This window comes from Globicephala melas, chromosome 4, assembly GCF_963455315.2.
Source record: "Globicephala melas chromosome 4, mGloMel1.2, whole genome shotgun sequence".
Classification (NCBI taxonomy): domain Eukaryota; kingdom Metazoa; phylum Chordata; class Mammalia; order Artiodactyla; family Delphinidae; genus Globicephala; species Globicephala melas.
Window position 1 is genome coordinate 8,112,282 of NC_083317.1, and position 21,820 is coordinate 8,134,101.

At 43.8% G+C, this 21,820-nt stretch overlaps 1 protein-coding gene across 9 annotated transcripts in view; it reads right to left on the minus strand.

Annotated features, from left to right (window-relative positions):
• Window positions 1-4,759: 4,759 nt before the first annotated feature.
• Window positions 4,760-21,820, minus strand: part of TTC3 (tetratricopeptide repeat domain 3) — a 141,224-nt gene continuing 124,163 nt past the window's right edge. For 8 of the 9 annotated variants that reach the window (XM_030880884.2, XM_030880883.2, XM_060297804.1 and 5 more), the window contains 8 exons: window positions 21,628-21,728; window positions 17,169-17,259; window positions 16,662-16,763; window positions 13,959-14,296; window positions 11,596-11,722; window positions 11,283-11,417; window positions 7,430-7,522; window positions 4,760-6,282 (listed from right to left, as the gene is read on the minus strand). In XM_030880884.2, coding sequence (XP_030736744.2) covers window positions 6,208-6,282; window positions 7,430-7,522; window positions 11,283-11,417; window positions 11,596-11,722; window positions 13,959-14,296; window positions 16,662-16,763; window positions 17,169-17,259; window positions 21,628-21,728 — 1,062 coding nt within the window. In that variant the 3' untranslated portion in view covers window positions 4,760-6,207. The remainder of the gene's footprint in view (window positions 6,283-7,429; window positions 7,523-11,282; window positions 11,418-11,595; window positions 11,723-13,958; window positions 14,297-16,661; window positions 16,764-17,168; window positions 17,260-21,627; window positions 21,729-21,820) is intronic. The other variant, XM_030880873.2, reaches the window with a different exon arrangement.

A 21,820-nucleotide genomic window follows, 5' to 3' on the forward strand; every position in this document is an offset into this window, starting at 1 on the left:
GCATGCCGAGGGCTGGCCCAATTTCAAGGGAGGGCAGATGAGTCAGCTGCCTCTGGCTTGGAGTTGTCCTCGTGGTTGTTTCTTGTTTGACCCTCCTGAAGCACACCTGCTCTGGATTTACCTGCAAGCTCTCGAGGCAGGGCGTCGCCAGAGGCAAGAAGGGGGCCTTCCGTGGTTTTCAGCAGAGGAGGACCTGCAGAAGGGCCAGGTGAGATGGGGGAGCAAAGCTGCTGTGGGAGAGGCTGACTCGGCGACGGACTTTGGGCCTCTGACTCTGGTCCAGCACGTCCCGGGCACTGCGGTGAGGCAGCGTCTTCTTCCCAGGATGACAGATCCAGGATGGGGCCACGGCGGGGGGAAGCAGGAAGCAGCCATGGCAGTGAGCGTGAAGACCCCCACCAAATGGAGCCGTGGGGAGGGACTCATTTAGCCTGAATCACCTCAGAAGGCTTACGTGTTAAAGTCCCCTAATCACCAGGTCAAGTGTGAAATGAGAAAGACACTAAGGGCAACTTCAGTGCCATCAGACAGGCTTTTTCTCGTACAGACAAGACTCCTGCTTTCACAAATTCTTTGAGGTGGGCGGGGGCCTTATATGTAGCATTTGCCAATTTCTGTGGTGTAAATACAACCATAGCCAATTTCAAGCTGTCTATGTGACACCTATGTAATTTCTAAGGTATCTATGTGACACCATTGAACAGAGTTGGGAAGAGATGCACAGAATCCCATTACGTAGTATTTCCACCTTACAGACACTATATACGTCAGTAACCAGCAAAAGCATGAAGAATAAACTGTAGTAATTAGGAATTGCTTTTGTTTACTACATAATTTTTTTCTTTTTTTTTTTTGGCGGTACGCGGGCCTCTCACTGTTGCAGCCTCTCCCATTGTGCAGCACAGGCTCTGGACGCGCAGGCTCAGCGGCCACGGGCACGTGGGATCTTCCCGGACCGGGGCACGAAGCCGCGTCCCCTGCATCGGCAGGCGGACTCTCAACCACTGCGCCACCGGGGAAGCCCTCTATATAATTAATTGTAAATTTATGTAATTCAACTCTTAAGAGTAGTTTAACAGCCAGATCACAAAAGTCCTGAAAACCTAACAACTGGCTCTTGTTACTGGGGCCAGTTAGAGCAGACTCCAGCACCCCAGACCTCACCCACGCCAAGGATGCCAGCACCGGATCTTGCAAAGGGGACGGTCCTCCACGCTAGCACCAGGCAACTGCAAGATGACTGGCACCACCTGCCCAGCAAGGTGTGGTCTGGCTTTTTTCCTCTCAACTCAGCAGCAATAACGAATCTGGCATCAGGCTCACTTCCTCACCACCCTACGGAGCAACTTCCCGAAGGCCCGCTGGCGGGCTGAGGTCCCTAAGGGAGGCTGCAGGAGCCGGCAACCCAAGGAGGGGGCACCTCTTCCACGGTGGGGCGTTCAGGTCACTCCGGGCCTCTGGTGGGAATGTAATCTAACAGCCGTGAGGGCCGTGCACACAGGCGCGGGACCAGCTTCCCACGCGCTTCGCCAGGGACCACACACTCACTATGCCTCTGGGGCCCAGGTGTATCAGCGTTGTCTTGTTTTTTACACTTGCTGTTCAGTTTTACTGAAAACCACAGAAAAGTGCACGCATTTTTGATGTACAGCTCCATGAATTTTCTGAACGACTCCGGTCAGCACTGCTCACCTGAAGACTGCAGACCATTTCCAATGCCCTTTCCCTGTTAGCAGCATCACCTCACAGGTAAGGATGCTGACCTCTCCGACCAGTTTCCAGTTCTCAAAACTCACGTAAAGGGAATTCTGTTTTGTTTCACCACTCTGGCTCAGTACTGTTTGTGAGAATCATCTGTGCAGTTTTGTGTAGGAGTAGTTCCTTCATTTCATTGCCGAGTATTCCATCACGTGAATAGGCCATGACTTGTCCATTCTATGTTGAGGGACATCTGGATGGCTTCTAGTTTGAGGCTATTATGAATGAAGCGAGTATTAAAATACTTGTACTACGGCATGCCTTTCTGCTGAGTGCATGCCTTGGGGTGGGACTCTGTCATAGGGTACTACAGTATTAGCTGTCAGTCTTTTTTTTATGTTAGTCATCCTGGTGGGCATCTAGGTCACTGGTTTTAATTTGCATTTTTCTGATGATGGATACTGAACAAATCTGGCTATCAAAATGCCTATTAACCATCTGGATATTTGTGAAGAGCCTATTCAAATCTCTAGCTCATTTCTAAATATATCACCTTTTTCTTAACATCATTTTCTTTTCTTCTTCTTAACATTTTTAAATATATTCCGAAGCCTTTGTTGGAAATATTAAAAATTTCCTCCACTTCACAGCTTGACTTGATAGAGTTCTTAATTGTAATGATACAAGTTATCAGATTTTTATCTTCATGGTTAGTGCTTTTCATGTCCTAATAAATCTTTGCCAAGGCCAAGAAGACTGTGTTTTCTGCAGAAGCCTTATTATTTTACTTTTCATATTTAGGACCACTGGAATCCATTGGAATCCATCCATTTGGAATTGATGTTTATATATGGTTTGAGGTCAAGCTTCATTTTTTTCCCATATGTATGCCCAAAATTAGTGTTCTTAATACAGCTGAAAACGTTTTTCTGATTATTGATGGTTGTCTCATTAGGATTTTCTTGTTTACTAATGCTGTTTAATTTCTGGATTTTGGCTGAATATTTTATCTTTTTTTCTTTCACCTTTAAAGGGTAAATAGGAAGAGACAATATAAACTGGAGGTGGTGGTAATAGCAGTTCTCCCCGCAAACCGGGGAGCTGGGATTACATGTCTCCTCTACTGGGATGAGCCTGCCCAGGCCTCTCCCATGCTCCAGTACAAACCCCCAGCCGAGCCAGGCATAGAACTCTGGTCCTAAAACCAAACTGAACAGAAAGCTACCTCAAAACTGCTCATCCAGGTGATTTGGAAAAGTCACAGGTGAAATTATCCTTTGCTACAGAATCACGATGTCATCAAAGTCAACAGGGAGATTTCAGGAACAAAGCTGTTATTTTTCAAAACGACTTCGAGGTGCTCTGATCTCTTCTCGCTCTGTTCTCTACCTGACTACGTTCCACAGTCTAGGCTACACTGAGGAGATCTCCTAATCTAACAAAGCTTTTCTTACACTAGACCACCAAGCTCTCTCCCTGTGCAATTTCCAGGCCCTGACCTTAGTAACAATCACTGGCTCCCCTTTATCACAGGTTTATGTGCGAGGCACTATGCTAAGCACTTTACAGGAATTTTATTAGTAATCTATACACCTTCCTTGATACTTTTTTAAAGCCCTTCTCAGCACCTGAAATTACATTCTAAATTTGTTTACTGTCTGTAACCGGAAGACAAATTTCACAGTCCTCGTCTCTCCTTCACTGCCGTATCAGGATGTCGAGCCCAGGGCCTAGCGCACAGTAGATCCTCAGTACACATTTGTTTTCACTGTTGTCCAGGGTTGCCCACCCTTCTCAGCAAAGCACTGAAGGTATATGGCTACTTGAAGGTGGACGTGTCCTCTAAGTAGATCATATCAGGGTGAAGAGGAGAAAAAGGGATTAGATACAACCGATGATCCATTCTTCTTACAATTATTTTTTAATAAAGTTTGATGATTAACGTTTATTAATCAAGTTCGATTAAAGTTAAAACACCTGAAATGTATTTCCTATTCCTTTCACGAAGAGTCATACTGGAGATGGTTTTGGTCCTCATTCAGACAAGCCTTCCCATCTACTTCACTGTCTTCCCTTTTTATCAGCCTCATCAGCAAGTACCTCGTATGTTGATGAAAGAAACTGCCACCTTGCTATTATCTCTTTTACCTGTTTCCTTTAATCCATTTTTCCAGAGAGTGACATCTGATTGAAAAACTACCTAAAATAATTTCGTTGCTTCAGTTTTGTGGTGTGATCACTTTTCCCACCTGTTTCCACTCTACGGTCTTTGAAATTACCTTAAAAGTGTAGTAACGTTTTGCAATGCTGGGGTACCATTTCAATTTTATATTGGATTATGCATTATTTATAGCATAGATTAAACTTTTCAGCAGGGAAAATAATCCAAACTCTTAGGAACAGTCATTGTTTTAAGTTATACACTATTTTCAATTAAATGCTACCGGATTGAAGACACAGACTGATAATATTGGCTTTTTTCAATCATCTCTTAGCGCTCAGCATACCAGAAGGTCCTCTAAAAGGGAAACCCTTCTCATGAATCCACAAGGACCAAAAGGTCCTTGAAATCTGGCCCAATCTAAAACATCCATAAGCATATTTGGTCCCTGCCAAATGCTTTTGGACAGGACCAAATATCAAGGACATTTTGGTGTGGACCAAACGTCTGCTAACCATCCACAAGTACCTCAAAAAAGTCAATACTGAGACATGCAATTGGATTAACTCTAACATTTTCACGTGTATTCACATGAAAAACCTCTTATTCTATCCTAAACAGTAAACTCTACCATCTCTGTATAAACTTTCCATTCACAAATTTCAACAGCCAATCTTGTGAACTTGAGTTTAGCAACCTCTATTTAGGCACAGAGGATATCTTTGATCCAGGCTCTAAAATGTCCTAAGACCTCTTGGTTAGACTCCTCAGACGTACCATGGCTCTTCTTTCCAAATGAAGTCACCTTTTAAAATGTCAGCGTAATATATGTCTTGAATTTTCAAGTAGAATACTTTAAATTACTTGACAAAGAACAGATAACACGACAGTAAACTGATGTTATTTTAGAATGCTTTTTATTTCGACACTTACAGGACACGTGTAAGGCAGGTTCACAAGTATTTGTTTGAAGTTATGTACAAAACACGTTCTCTTTCTCTCCAGCTGCTCTTCTTTCCCTTTGTACCTGCTGCTACAAACTGGGCCCTGTGTATCTTCATATCTACAAGTCCTCAGTTATTCTGAACATGCAGACAATGTTTTAGGGACCTGCTTCGAAATATGGAGGAAGCTTCTATGCACTAAGTCACTAAGACATCAGAACTCACAGGGAACCAAGGCAGAGGGAAGCGACCAAATCAGCTCATGAACTTGCGACTGTGAGCTTCTAGCGGGTAACAAAGAACACACGGAAAAAACATTTTTTGACCCTTCCTGTTTGAGAGAAATGGAATGTGTCCAGAATTCATGTTTCTGTATTTACTACTACTGCCTATGAAGTCACTACAGAGAACTAATTTTTTAAGTTTCTAATGCAGTTACAGTTTTGTTCTCAGGCCACAGTACAAGAGAGCATGCATTACTTTACACAAATGTCAAACACTGAACAATTGTAACAGGGACTCCTCGGGACTGTCTAATTACACAAGTGTCTCTTTTTGGTGGTAGGATAAGGAAAGTGCCCACTGTGTGCTAGACAGAGACCCCCAAACACTTGTTGTCTAACTCATAAAGAGGGACGACATCACTGATGAGAACAGAGAAGTATTCAGAGTAAGTTCCCAATGTGGGGCTGGGGTAATGGATACGGAGCCTCCATTTTAGGGGTTAAAAAAAGTCTTGACTGATGTTAATAAGTTTATTGTGTGATTTTCAAAAATCATTATGTCTTTAAAATATGAAAAACAAGCACTTATAAATCTACTGGGGAGAAATAAAATAATGAAATGAAAAATCAAAATCACATGAAGAGGAGATCTGAATGAACCTTTTGGTCTGAATCAGCCAATATTTTAACATCAACTACAACCTAGTCAAATGTGGTTTGCTTAAGCCCGTTTTTTAAAATGCAGAATCTTTAAGGAAAAACGTAGGCATTTGTTTAGGAATACTGATCTCAAAAAACTTTAACGTGGGGCACTTTAAAAGATCAAGGATACTTATAATTTAAGTCCTGCTTTGAGGCACTCACCATGTTTTCCTTCCATCTCAGAGAGCACCTCTGCAAGCAGCCCCAGCAATGTAAGGATGTGGTCACACATAACTTTATCAGACACCATTTGGCGATTATTAAGTGGCTAGTCAGAGTTGGGAACTTACTTACTGTCAGCTGTATTAAAGATTTCCATTTATGAGCACTGTGAAGCACAGTGCAAAGAATCTTCACATGTTGCTTTTTATATCAAAGGTAGTATATTGTTATTCTTCCAACTCAACAAACAGTATATACTCTTTAGTGAATTGTAACTACCTAGAACAGTGGGGTGGGCCTCTTCCAGAAGGGCAGGTTACTCTTCTGACAGGAGATCACGAGCCAGGCAGGCTGGGCAAGTGCTCTGCTCCTTAAGCCATTGCTTGATGCACTGAAATGAGAAAAGACAATTAGCCAGTGCCTTTAGGAGCACATGGAACCTCAGCCCTCCTGTACCACTCGCCTCAGCAGACACGGCTAACTTCACTGTGACATTTGGTAGGGCCTGGAGCCACCCAACACCCAGGGACACCAGAGCCTGCTCCGGGTAGGAGTCTGGACCAAGCTCCAGGAACAAAGAAACCCACCTCAGAATGTGACCTTGAACACTCAGGGCCTGACCTTGGGGCATGGCCTTGCCCTCCCATCCCCCCACACCCTGCTCCAGTCTCGTGCTTCAGCCGCCCTGACTTCTAGAGGCTGGCCCTTGGACTCACCCTGTCTGCCTGGTCTTGTTCCTTGCCCATCCCACCAGCCTGCACGCCACACAGCCTCTCTGGAGCCTGTCTACCCAGCGTGCTCCCGGCTGGCCTGCCGCCGCTATAGAGCCGAGTGTGTGTGTAAGTTCGAGAGCCCAGACAGGATGCCCCTACCCGGGAAGGAGGGAGAAGGCAGGCCGTGCGGGAGACTGCACGCTGTCTGGACTCTTTCTAGTGAGTGTACTGTGTGTACCCCTTTTCTCAGGGATTCCTACACTGACAGGGCAGAGACCTGATCTGCTCTAAACCAGCAGCAGGGGTGCAGGACAAATGCTCACAGCACCCAAATCACCAAAACAGTCACCACAAATCCTGGAAGGGCAGAGGCCAGAATCTCCCAGGATCAGGCACAGTGGACCCGGTTTAGTTTAGTTTTTCTCCTCCAAAATGTTAAACTTACTTCACCTGCTGCAGTAAATTGACAAACTGCTGCACTGTGTACCTGTCTGACCACGCATATAAGAAACGGGTGCGTATAAAAAACTGGCTTCTAAGGAACCAGTACTGCTCTGACTTTCAGCAACTGATGGGGCCAACTGTTCCTTTGCACTCATGACACAGAGGACAGTGTGCACAGTGCACGCTGCAGGGCCCAGGAATCTGCTCCCCTTCCTGCAGCATCAATCTTTGGGAGGGAGACAATCATCACAGACAGGAGGAGGTTTAGAAAGTGCTTTGAAAATGCAAGTACTGAAGCCTAGAAAACAAAGTCCCTTTTTATTTTCAAAATACTCCATAGTCGAAATGCATGACATGAGGGTGGCCAAGGAGAGTCCTTACCCCTTTGTGAAACTCGTGCCCACATTTCAGCACACGTACGTTTTTGGATTTGAATACTTCTAGGCATATTTCACAGGAATTCGCACCGGACACCTGTGGAAACAAATGCATCTCAATAGTAAAGAATAACTAACTTTCTCCTTACTACAGGAGCTCTTCTTACAAGTGGCCTTCCAGAACTTTCACAGCTAAGGTGGAAAATTATTCTCAATTATAGTTAAGGAGACTGAGGGAACAACTTATTTTCTAATAACATTTCTTAGGAAAAAATAAAGTTTTAATTTTCTCAGAGAAAAAAAAATGTTTTATGTGGTTAACTCATTCCCAGCTAAAATACTACAAATACCTACTTACCCCAACCCATACCTAAATAAAGTATGGTACTAGCTGAATATTACAAAGTAATTGTTCATCTAATTATCTAACAGTTGGAGACAGTAATAAATTATGACATCTCTACACTACGGATTATCATGGGGCTGATTAAAATCATGACAAATTCCATAATCCGTGACGTGGCAAGTTAGTCACAAAAACTCTCTGAATAAAAGTAGGCTACAGAACAGTATGTATCATATGATTATATAATTCAATGTTTTAAAAATAGGGAGAATGTGTATATACAGAGATGCCTAGAAAAGAGTCTGGAAAGATATAAAATGTTAACAGTGGTTACTGGCTACTTTTGGTTGAGAGATTTAACTTTTTTCTTTGCTATTTTTCTGAAGTTTCCATGAATGTGGATTACTTGTATAAATCAAAACAAAACGAACTGACGCCTCATTCAGCAAACATCCATGGTCAGGGACTGTGCGGGGCACAGCGACACGGAGATGAATGGGAGGGCTTCCGGCCCTAGCCGCTCCCAGTCTGGTGAGCACAGACAGCGTGCTCTGTGTGAAAGCAGAGTGCCAGCCTAGAACACCAGGCGTGAAGCTCTCCCTATGGCTCACAGCACTCACCCCACATGCATCATTAACTTCGACCCTCACTCCCCACCTTAACTCTGAGCACCCTGAAGGCAGGAAATGGCCTTGCTTATCTGTGTTCTTAGCAGCTGGCAAGGAACCTGGCCCCAAACTGAGACTCCATAAACTGTCAAGAAAGTGAATGAATGCAGCCCGGGCAGTGGGTTAAGGTCAGGGAGTACAGCTGGGGGCAGTGCCTGAAGGCTATGACACCTTGAACTGCTGCACGGGGTTTTCTGTCTTTCCCATGGCACTGTTGCCGCTGCAGCAATGGGTCAGATGTGCTCTCACTCCTCTGTGCGGGCCCCCAGGGAAGGGTCTGGGAGGAAAGGTGGAGGTGTCAGCCCTGGGGAAAGGGCAGGTTAAGGTCTCTGCGAAGTTCAGAAAAACCCACGGTTAACTTGACTATTTCCTAGTATGGAAAAGTGGGCACAATATATTTCTAATTGAAAAACACACACACACACACACAAATATATGCACAGTTGACTAAATTCAGTATACACACAGATACAAAAGCGTTTAGAAAAATAGATACTGATATGATAGTACTGGTTACCCTTGGAGGGTGGGTTTTGGGGTTCTTCATATGCTCTTTTTATTTTGATTTTCTATTATGAACCACAAAACTTTTATAATTTAAAAATACAAAGCAGGGACTTCCCTGGTGGCGCAGTGGTTAAGTATCTGCCTGCCAATGCAGGAGGCATGGGTTCGAGCCCTGGTCCAGGAAGATCCCACATGACGTGGAGCAACTAAGCCTGTGCATCACAACTACTGAGCCTGTGCTCTAGAGCCCGCGAGCAACAACTACTGAAGCCCACACACTCTAGGGCCCGTGAGCCGCAACTACTGAGCCCACGTGCCACAACTACTGAAGCCCACACGTCTAGAGCCCATGCTACGCAACAAGAGAAACCACCGCAATGAGAAGCCCGCGCACCACAAGAAAGAGTAGCCCCTGCTCACCGCAACTTAGAGAAAGCCCGCGCACAGCAACGAAGACCCAACACAGCCAAAAGTAAAATTTTACATTAATTTAAAAAAAAAACCAAAGCAAATTACTTTTAATCTTTAAAAAACTACCTATGATTAGCAAATTAAGTCCCGGTTCCAATACATATTATCCTTATAAGTCAGCTTTTACACCTTTATTACTATCAACATCAACCACGAAGTAGAAAGCAATCTCTTCCCAAAAGGTGATTATGGTCTATCTTGGGATGGCCAACAAGCACACAGATGCACGCGTGCACACACACACACACGCACACAAAGGAGTTCACACACACACATCAATGAGAATGCCAAGAAGTTGACCTGGTTGTTCGACCACAGAGCACATGACCAGCAGGAACACCCCTGAGAGAGGGAGGGGACTCCAGCCAGGCCTTGCAGGAATGCTCTGCATGATCATAAGCTTTCCCTTTGGGGTGAGACCCTCTGGGACCTGAGTGTATGTGATGCAGAAAGTCTCCAAAGGGTAGCAGAAAGTGAAAATGTATGGGAGGCATAAAAACGAGTTCACAAAAAAGATTCACTGCTTAGCTCAAGTCAGCAAACCAGCGCTCTTTGTGCAGTCTTGCACTGCTGACTGCGCTATGGGGCCTGCAACTCTTCTAATTTCAATTTCACCTGAACAGTGATACTGTAGCTGGACAAAAAAGGGAAATGTGGGGGCTTCCCTGGTGGCGCAGAGGTTAAGAATCCGCCTGCCAATGCAGGGGACACGGGTTCAAGCCCTGGTCTGGGAAGATCCCACATGCCGCGGAGCAACTAGGCCCGTGAGCCACAACTACTGAGCCTGCGTGTCTGGAGCCTGTGCCCCGCAACAAGAGAGGCCGCGACAGTGAGAGGCCCGCGAACCGCGATGAACAGTGGCCCCCGCTCGCCGCAACTGGAGACAGCCCTCGCACAGAAACGAAGACCCAACACAGCCAAAAATAAATAAATAAATAAATAAATCCATAAAACAGGGAAAAGTGCTCCGCACCAGAATTCAATCTGAAGCCCACGGCTGTGAGCCGCCAGACGGCCATCTCTCTTCCAGCCACACGTTCAGCCGGTCCCTAACGCACAGTCCCCAGCACGAGCTGGTCAGTGCGCTGAGGACGCTGCGGTCAAATCGAAGGAAGGAACGCTGGCAAGATGCGCGAGCCACCTGTGCCTCGGATTCCTCATTCATACAGACAGTTATAATGCCCTGTCGACTGACATCACAGATGTAACAGTATTTTATAAAAAGTTCTGTGTCACTGTAACATTCTCATTGTCTGAAAGGACAACGAACAATCTAAATCAGTATATCAAATTAAAGGCAAGTTAATTTAATGGGCTCATTCCTGTGTGCCCCCCGCGCCCCTTGAGGGGAGAGAGGAGGGAAGCAACCAGCCCTTCCCGAGCACAGCACTTGACTCTGCCTATTCTACTTCAGCACTTCATCCCCACGACGACCCGAACAAGCAGATATGATTCGAGCTCACAGTGTTATTAAGTGATGGAACCAAGTCTGTGTTATTCCAAAGCCCATGGTCACACGTAGAAGAAAATTATCCAAAAATCAAGTTTTCCAACTATTCACACTTGATACAAAAAGTGAATTTACCTGACCATCCACAGGCCCAGTTCCCACAATGTGGTCACAGCTCTTCTTGTCACTACATGCAGGGGCCCCGAGCTACCCGTGGAAGTGGAGAGACAACCTCGCCATTCACTGGCTCTCCTAATGAAACACTCAAGTACATCTAAACTTGGTTTCCAATTTCAAGATCAAATAAATTCAATCTAGAAAAATGGGGCTAAATCATGGATTGATAGTTCTGTTTCCTTCTTGTTCTTCATCAGAAGAAGAGAACTGACTCTATGGTCATACATGCAACACTCACAGGGACGTCGTCTGTCTTCTGCCCCTGGCTTTCGGGTGATGATCCAACAAGCACGGAGGGCGGGCCCTGGGTGGCCCTGGTCACAGAAGCAGCAGAGCTGGGCTCGGACGGCCTCCTGTCCTTTCCTGGATTTGGCTGCAGCAAGATCATGGGGCAGGGAAGCAAGTTCAGTGACCCAAAAACTTGACCCTCTTCTATCTACTGAATTGCTCTCCATTTTGGGGTTGGAAGCATTTTCCCCCACAATTCTCTTATTTTATAAATAAATAAGAATAAAGTGGAACATTTTATTGAATCTAAATGAAAAACTGACCTTTTTCTTTTTCTCTTCATCTAGAATGTGTTCTGTCACTCTTTGGACAATTTCGTCAATACTCAATCCAGAGAGCGAGTTCTTGTTTTTGTTTCTTACTTTTTTAATAAAACCAGCAAGCTCGGTGCTGAAAGAGAAAGTGGGAATAATGTCAAGAGAAAGTTAAAGTTTTCTGCTGCAAAGAAATATTACGGGCCAATATTAACCCAACAGCAAAAAGAAACAAAATCAAATACACACAAATAATTCATTTGTAAACAACAACAGTAACTGTATACAGAGAGCAGCAAAATCAATCTTTCAAAGCACTATGAAAATTCCAATATTATTTCTAAATATTTGTTTTAATAGACTTTCAAAGTAACAGTGTATCTGATAGATCCATTTGAGATCTCCATCTCTACTTAGAAACCTGACTTCTTATAGCCTGGATATACTGTAGCTTTAAGCAAAATCAATGAATGATCAGACGCCATTGGATCTGACTTGAAATCAATAAAATCTCATTCTATCTAAGAACAAACTAGTTTTGTTGACTTCTTCCCTTTAAAAATCTAACCAGGGCTTCCCTGGTGGCGCAGTGGTTGAGGGTCTGCCTGCCGATGCAGGGGACGTGGGTTCGTGCCCTGGTTCGGGGGGATCCCACATGCCACGGAGCGGCTGGGCCCGTGAACCATGGCCGCTGAGCCTGCACATCCGGAGCCTATGCTCCGCAACGGGAGAGGCCACAACAGTGAGAGGCCCGCATACTGAAAAAAAAAAAAAATCTAACCAACAACAAAGTTTTCAAAGCCTGAATTTTTCATAGGTAGCAGTGGATGTGATTTATATCGTTAACCAATAGGAACTTGGTATCTGTAGCACTAATACCTCATATGCTTTAACACGCAGAAAATCAGGATGCATATCTATTTGGTGGTTTATATTCTGCCAGATTTAGTCAGGATTACAAACAATTTTATTTGTAACGTACTTTTGGTAATTACAACTTGACTATTTTTACTAATTTGCATGGTAATTGCTATTGAGAGAACTTACAATGTTTATCAAACTTAGGCAGGGCTAAACATGCCCATGTGCAGACAAGATATACTTATTTCCAAATGGGCAGGGCTCCACTGACAAATGCAGAACATCAAATTTGGCCAATCATAATTAACTACTGTGTTTCAAAAGTATAATCTCAAAGACTGTGACTAATATCATGTCAAAGACAGAAATAACAAGGGAGGTGCGGAGGGTCAATTCTGGATGTGGATTCCTCTCTTCTGAGCTGTATCCCAGAGACATTCCCTCCACTTCACCTTCTCTCCAGGCTGAGACCAGGAGTACCTCTGTCCCCTCGCACCAATCTGGAGTGAGGTCAGAGGTTGATGCAGAAGCACTGCTGAAGTGCCTGAATGACAACTCTGGCTGACTTAGTTAAAAGCAGCTCTGCCCATTTGCAGCAACATGGATGGACCTAGAGACTGTCACACTGAGTGAAGTAAGTCAGACAGAGAAAGACAAATATATGATATTGCTTATACGTGGAATCTAAAAAAATGGTACAAATGAACTTATTTACCAAACAGAAATAGTCACAGACATAAAAAACAAATCTATGGTTTCTGGGGGGGTGGGAGGGGATGAATGGGGAGACTGGGAGTGACACATACACACTACTATATACAAAATAGATAACTAATAAGGACCTACTGTATAGCACAGGGAACTCTACTCAATACTCTGTAATGACCTACATGGGAAAAGAATCTAAAAATGAGTGGATATACGTAAAGGTACAACTGATTCACTTTGCTGTACACCTGAAACTAATACAACACTGTAAATCAACTATACCCCCCCCCCACCGCCCGCCAAAAAGGCAGCTCTCCTCACCCTCGTAAGGACCCCTTTGTAACATGCGCACACACCTGACTCACTAGCAGATTACAACTAGCCTTGTCAGCCTCACACTTAAAACGAATCGGAGGTGCTGTCCAGTAAGGTGTAAGTTGCTGTTGCCTTCTTTGCTATATGTGGGATTTTTTTCCCTGAAATAATGTAAAACTAATGTTTTGCAGTTCATTTAGTGATTCCATAACTAGTGTTGGAGAGTTACTGAGTTCATCTAAATCTTAGCAAACTGCCAAGGGTTCTGATGAGTACTGATTAACCAGTGTTCAATGTTTTCAATCTATTGGTTTGAAACTGCTCACTTCTATGTTTACAAAAGGAAAAAGTGCAGCGCTTGACTTTCTGAGTAAAACAATTATGCAGTTCTTTCCACTTCAGCCCCCAATTGGCTGTAATGTTATCTAATCAGGAAACCTCAGTTCAATAAAGCACTTAACAGAGTTGCAGACATTTTGGATTCGTACCTGCTGTAACAGGGGAACACCACTGACAGGTGCTCAATAATACTATTGAACGGTTTCTTTGGAGACTGGCTTGAGCGGGTGGCACGTCCTGGAGCACCAGGTAACTTCTGATCAGCCACCGGGCTTGGCTCTGACCGAGCTGCCTGGCCGGCGCTCTCACACTCTGGCAGCCGGCCGGCTTCTGGCTCACAGGAGGGCGACTCCACTGGGCCATCAGTAGCAGAGACCAGACTTGATTCCTCGGGAACTGCTGTTCGGTCTCCAGTCCTGTGACTTGTGGAAGTGGAGGGGCCTTGATCATCATGGTCTGAAGACTCAGGAAGTAACTTAGGATGAATCTACAAGGAACACACCACAGTGGCTGGATCACTAAGAGTGATATCCGTGAACAAAGACTAACAATTAAGCACAACTATAATAAAACCTGGCTGCTCAAGTGCACAGTATTTGAATTACAACGAATTAAATGTTTTGTTCTTAAAAACTGCTGGCCACCTTCTCTTTCTCAAAATGAGCTCTTCATGGCCCCACACTGCTGGCTTCTGTCCCATCCGCTGGGCCCCTGGCTCAGCTCTCCCCGCAGCCCTGCCGCCGTGCACACCTGAAGTGCTGCTGCCCCTCATGTTGTCAGAGGTGCAGCCTCCACCCCACCTGTGCTACGCCCTCTTGTCCCTCGGTGACTGTGTGCTCACTGAGGATAATGCCCACTTTTTTTTTTTGGCCGCGCAGTGCAGCATGTAGTATCTCAGTTCCCCGACCAGGGATCGAACCCACGCCCCCTGCAGTGGAAGCGCAGAGTCCTAACCACTGGACCGCCAGGGAAATCCATAATGCCCACTTTTAAAAAGATTCGAGTCTAGAATATCTTCCTGAGATCCAAATCCGCACATCCAAACTTCCTAATGGGCAGATCCACGTGGGTGACTGATTCCAAGGCCACTCAAGCCCTACGTCTTCAACGCCAGCCTCAGGGCGGTCTCCTCATCCTGCTCTTCCTCCGATGCCACTTCACTGACAGAAACCCAGAGTCATCCTCAAGACTGTTGGCCTTACAATCTCACAAGCAGCACCATTTTTTTTTTTTTGCGGTACGCGGGCCTCTCACTGTTGTGGCCTCTCCCGTTGCGGAGCACAGGCTCCGGACGTGCAGGCTCAGCGGCCATGGCTCACGGGCCCAGCCGCTCCGCGGCACGTGGGATCCTCCCGGACCGGGGCACGAACCCGTGTCTCCTGCATCGGCAGGTGGACTCTCAACCACTGCGCCACCAGGGAAGCCCCAGCACCACTCTTTCATCTGACCTCCTGCACACCCCTCAAATCTGTTCTCTTCCCTGCAGCCCCGCTGCCTCTCTGACCTGGGACACGGCTGGGGGCAGTGAGCTGTAGCTGGTTGACTGGAAATCGCTCACTCAGCTCCCTCTCCCACCACATCTCCACACTGCAGTCAAGCTGATCGTCAAGTACAATGTTGATGTCGTTCCCTAACTGGAAATTTATACTGGCTTCTTAGTGACCTGAGGAGAAGTCCACACTGCTGAACACACCTTACACCTTAATAAGGCTCCCTTTGTTCCGGCCCGTGGGCACGAGATTATAATCTTTCTCCCTATAGCCCCCTTTGTCATCGTGGACTCCTTTTACTGCTATGAAAGGAGTGTATTCTTTTTTTTTTTTTGAGTGTATTCTCTTTTTGACCCTGCAAACATCACACCACACACCCCTCCTCAAACACACACCCCCTTTTACTCCTTTTGCCTGGTTAATTCCTATTCCAGATCTCTGACTCACTGAGACTTCCAACAGCGGAGCTTCTGCCGAGGCCCAGGCCTCTGGGTTAGATTAGTTCCTCCTAATTTATGCTGCCATGGCATTCTATGTTCCTGTGAAAAATCTTGGCACACTTTGCTTATAATTATAGGCTTAAAGTCTCTCTTTCCCAAACCCATATGCACTTTGAGGGCACAGACCACATCTAATCTTGACCACTAAATACCCAATGAATGAACAGCAGAGAAATGACACACAAAGTAAATCGTTTTTAGGGGTACTTATTACTCAAGCTCCTGGCACACTGAGAGTTCTCAAGGAATCTTAAATTTTAAAATTACATAAGCTCGAGTTAAAAATTAATGGTAAAATATTCTGTTGATATCTAATGCTTTTCCCCCTTCCGTATCTGCTATAAGAACTTGGAAACGCTATAAATAAGTGATCTTTAATTCTAAATAAAACTCTTTCTTACTCAGTTCAATGGAGAGAAAAAACTTTTTCTATGGAGAGAAAAAAAACCGGTGCTCAATAGAAAATTTAATCAGTCCAAGGTGGCTAAGCTTTTTAACGTTTTACACCATTTTTTTTTTTTTTGCAGATGAATCCACGATAAGTATGAACGCTTAGTGTTCAAGGTATTGGGGAAAAAAGGACGCTCAAGATGAGGCTTCTGACTGCAGCTCCAGAGCCTACAACCTAAGACGCTGAATGCATTGACAGGAAGGGTCACAGGGTGAGGGGCAAATAAGGGCAACCCTCACAGGGCTTAACCTAGTACTTAATGAAAACATTAAGGCAATTGTTAAGCCATCTCATGCCCACTCCCAAAACAATAACAACAAACTGCTTTTGGCCAGTTAAGAAAGAAATTGTGCTTCACTCCTTTTCTGTTCTCTTTCCTTCAAAAAAAAAAAAAAGATGTAATAGACTTACTGTGTTACAGGGAGGAAACGAAAGCTCAGAAATCTGCACTTTGGAAAGTTCACTGAGCCGAGAACCATTTTTAATTGCTTGAATTTGTTCTTCAAACTGAGACTGTAGGTAGAAGGAAAAATGTTAAGTTTTTCTAACGAATTCCAAGAGAAAACCACAGCTGTCAATTAATACTTTTTTTCCCCTTACTATATATACATAACAAATGCTCAACCGTTTTCCAAGAAATATAACTGAATTGCAAGGAAAGAAGTTCAAAATAAGTCCTTATTAATCAGAATGCTCTACAGCCTTATCAAACATAACTTTTCTATCTTAACAATCAAGGGCTGAGTTTAAAGAGAGTTAAGAAGATAGCATTTCGTTCATGAAAAATTCTTAATTACAACAAAAAATAAATATTGTCTTTAACAGCTCAAAAAAGAAAGTTTCAATATGACATGACCTCCTTAGAATTTTAACCATCACATAGATTTTGACAGAATTATAAAATACCTTATAACTTACCTTTGCTTTCTCAATTTCTTCTCTAACATTAGAAAGAAATGATTCCCATGAATATATGTCAGATTCCATGACAGGATATGCTGCAGAATCACTGAGAAAGTAGAAAAATTTATAAAACTGCTAATGTCCACTTAAAAATTTTTTTAAATTGAAAGCACTAAAGTACAAATGAAAATAAACATTTAAACACAAGAGAAACATGATCACACACAATAAAACAACTATTTTTAAAGAACTGTATATCTTACAGTCACTACACTTTAGGAAACTTTAACCGTTGATCTAATCCAAATCCCAAAACTGGTAGGCAGAGAGCAAATATTCTCCTGAATTTTGTGGGACTCGAGGGACATTGTTCCAGCTAATGATTAAGAACTCTCCAGACAATAGGGGCTTCTTAGACAATGGGTGAATTTCCAGGATGTCCGGCCCCCTTCCGAGAAGGAGGGAGATAAACAAAATGTAAAAAAGGTGTCTGTCAAAGACCAATCGGGAAGCTGGGGACAAGTTCCCTCTCTGGTCCGAGCCTAAGCCGGGACCAATCAGCAGGAAAACACAACCAAATCTATAATTTACAAACGGGGAAGTGGGAACCTATAAAACTGACATATTCGTGCCCAAAAGGGGTTCCTTCTTCGACCTCCTGCGTGAGGACCAAGGAACCCCGGTGCACCGGCCTTCAATAAACCTCTTGCGTTTTGCATCGGCTTCCGACTCTTGTTGTTTCCTGGGCGAGTCGAAACTCCTAGGAGACCGCGAAGGTCTAACAATTTGAAGATCAGACACTCTGCAGTTGGCATCTTCATATTTAACATCAAAGGCTATCTTTGTATTGAAAAACAAACCAAAAAAAAGGCAGCCTGGAAACATCCCAATAAAACCCTCATCCCCATCTTTTTGTAAAATAAAGGGTGGGTGTCTAACAGGCTATGTTAAACTTCTCAGCACCTCATGAATCTGCTCCACTGAAAGTGACAGATAAGCTTTCTACTCCCAATTGAGAAGATCAGGAACACTACCAATCTGCGATGGTGTCAGTTCTCAGTATACGTCTTAAAGAAAAACCACAACATTGCTTTTATGGCTTTCCTCTTCTGCTATCCTTGGTGGAATGAGCAGAATTAGCACAGAAGCCCTAAGAAAAAACGCCGTGTACTGTGAGGCTTAATAAGGAGTCAATACCATTAGATAAAATGAGGCCTGAGATATCTTTGTTTCCCAGATGCACCACAACGCATAGCCCACAGCTGTGCTGCATACTGGCAACTGAACACCACGTGGTCTCAACCTCAGCTGTACTAGTCCTGTAATCTGAATCAGCGTATCAATTTACCTTTTCTTTTTTTTTTTTTTGCGGTAAGTGGGCCTCTCCCTGTTGTGGCCTCTCCCATTGCGGAGCACAGGCTCCGGACGCGCAGGCTCAGCGGCCATGGCTCACGGGGCCCAGCCACTCTGCGGCATGTGGGATGTTCCCGGACCGGGGCACGAACCCGTGTCCCCTGCATCGGCAGGCGGACTCTCAACCACTGCGCCACCAGGAAGCCTCCTCAATTTACCTTTAATCAGAAAGGTTTTCTCACCTTTCTGAAAAAAACTTAATCTTGAAACATGAAGGAATAAAGAACTATACAATAAAACTGTTTTTCCATAACCCACAGAATCTCTGGTTTAACACTGGGGGTTTGAAATTTAAATCAAAAAGCACTAGGAATTAAGAATTCAAAACCTGTGTGTTTTGAATTTGTTTATTTTTGTCTTTATTTCCATTTCTCTAGGAGGTGTGTCTAAAAGGATCTTGCTGTGATTTATGTTACACAGTGCTCTGCCTATGTTTTCCTCTAAGAGTTTTATAGTGTCTGGCCTTACATTTAGGTCTTTAATCCATTTTGAACTTATTTTCATGTATGGTGTTAGGAAGTGTTTTGCACAGCAAAGGAAACCATAAACAAGATGAAAAGACAACCCTGAGAATGGGAGAAAATATTTGCAAAGGAAGCAATGACAAAGGATTAATCTGCAAAATGTACAAGCAGCTCATGCAGCTCAATATCAGAAAAACAAACGACCCGGGCTTTCCCTGGTGCTGCAGTGGTTAAGAATCTGCCGGCCAATGCAGGGGACACAGGTTCAATCCCTGGTCCAGAAGATCCCACATGCCACAGAGCAACAAAGCCCGTGCGCCACAACTCCTGAGCCTGCACTCTAGAGCCCACGAGCCACAAATACTGAGCCCATATGCCACAATGCCCACGTGCTTTAGAGCCCGTGCTCCGCAACAAGAGAAGCCACGACAATGAGAAGCCCGCGCACCACAACCAAGAGTAGCCCCCGCTCACCGCAACTAGAGAAAGCCCGCGCATAGCAACGAAGACCTGACACAGCCAAAAAATAAAAACTAATAAATTTATAAAAACAAAACAAAAACCAAACCCAATCCAAAAGTGGGCGGAAGACCTAAATAGACATTTCTCCAAAGAAGACATACAGACTGCCAACAGACACAACGAAGGATGCTCAGCAGCACTGATCATTAGAGAAATGCACATCAAAACTACGATGAGGTATCACCTCACACCAGTCAGAATGGCCATCATCAAATAATCTACAAACAGTAAATGCTGGAGAGGGTGTGGAGAAAAGGGAACCCTCTTGCACTGTTGGTGGGAATGTAAATTGATACAGCCACTACGGAGAACAGTATGGATGTGCCTTAAAAAACTAAAAATAGAACTACCATATGACCCAGCAATCCTACTACTGGGCATATACCCTGAGAAAACCATAATTCAAAAAGAGACATGTACCACAATGTTCATCGCAGCACTATTTACAATAGCCAGGACATGGAAGCAACCTAAGTGTCCATCGACAGATGAATGGGTAAAGAAGATGTGGTACATATATACAATGGAATATTAGCCATAAAAAGAAACAAAATTGAGTTATTTGTACTGAGGTGGATGGACCCAGAGTCTGTCATACAGAGTGAAGTGAGTCAGAAAAAGAAAGACAAATACCGTATGCTAACACATATATATGGAATCTAAAAAAAATGGTTCTATTGAACCTAGGGGCAGGACAGGAATAAAGATGCAGACGTAGAGAATGGACTTGAGGGCATGGGGAGGGGGAGGGTAAGCTGGGACAAAGTGAGAGAATGGCATGGACATATATATACTACCAAATGTAAAACAGACAGCTAGGGGGAAGCAGCTGCACAGCACAGGGAGATCAGCTTGGTGCTTTGTGACCACCTAGAGGGGTGGAAAAGGGAGGGTGGGAGGGAGATGCAAGAGGGAGGGGATATGGGGATATATGTATTTGTATAGCTGATTCACTCTGTTATACAGCAGAAACTAACACAACACTATAAAACAATTATACTCCAATAAAGATGTTTAAAAAAACAAAAACAAAAACCTGTGTGTGGAATATGATAAAAGGACCAGATGAAAAGTAATCCCATGTGCAAAAATCTATACTGAAAAGTGCTAAATGCTAGACTGAAGGAGACCCTCTAGGATTCCCAGGTAAACCTTATTCCAAAAACAAAGCAAAAGAAAGAAAAGCAGGTAAAGATTACAGAGGGTTGAAAAAAAATGACCAGATATAAATATCTTTTGAAGTGACATGGCCATACTCTCCCATTAAGACTGTTAAGTGACTATTCTTATGGAAGGCAATTGTTTAAAAAGCCTTAAAAATGTGATCTTCATTCCAGAAATTTATTTATTGCATGGAAATGATTAATAATTTAGCTATAAGGATAAAACTTTAGCTATAAGGATACTTGCTACAGTGCAGCTTTTATTAACAAAATGTGCAAACAACCCAACTCTCCCACTATAGTGGTGTTTAATAAATCATGACATGTTTGTACACTGGATTACTATTTAACCTTTTAAAATTAGGTTGGAGGGGGCTTCCCTGGTGGCGCAGTGGTTTAGAGTCCACATGCCGATGCAGGGGACACGGGTTCCTGCCCCGGTCCGGGAAGATCCCACATGCCGCGGAGCGGCTGGGCCCGTGAGCCATGGCCGCTGAGCCTGCGCATCCGGAGCCTGTGCTCCGCAACGGGAGAGGCCACAACAGTGAGAGGCCCGCGTACCACAAAAAAAATAAAAAAATAAAAATAAATAAATAAAATTAGGTTGGAGAAGCATAATTATTGATATGAAAGGAGGACTCCTGTATACTACTTAGTGAAAACTATATATAATTTTTTTTCAAATACTTAATGGATTTGCTGCAAAATATTAACTAGTTATAGCTCAATTAAGAATTAGGATAATTTTTATCCTTTTTGTTTACATGTTTTGATTCTTCTATAATTGAATATCTATTAACTATATTAACTATTAAAAATAAACTAGTCCTAATGTAATTTTTTTCTTAAATCAGCCCTAACCTTTTTTTACCCAATGACACTTCTGGAAAGACACCTGCGACATCACAATACCTGCTCATTAGCTTCAGGTTCTTAAGAAATCCTTCGGCTTGTGACTCCATGTTCTGTAACTTATATACTTCCGTCTCCTTCCAGTTTTCGAGCACAGATACCTACCATTAGATTAAAGAATGTAAGTATTTTAAAACTAAAACTATTTTAAGGTTGGTAAAACAAACATTCTAAACCACTTTCAGGTTTCTCC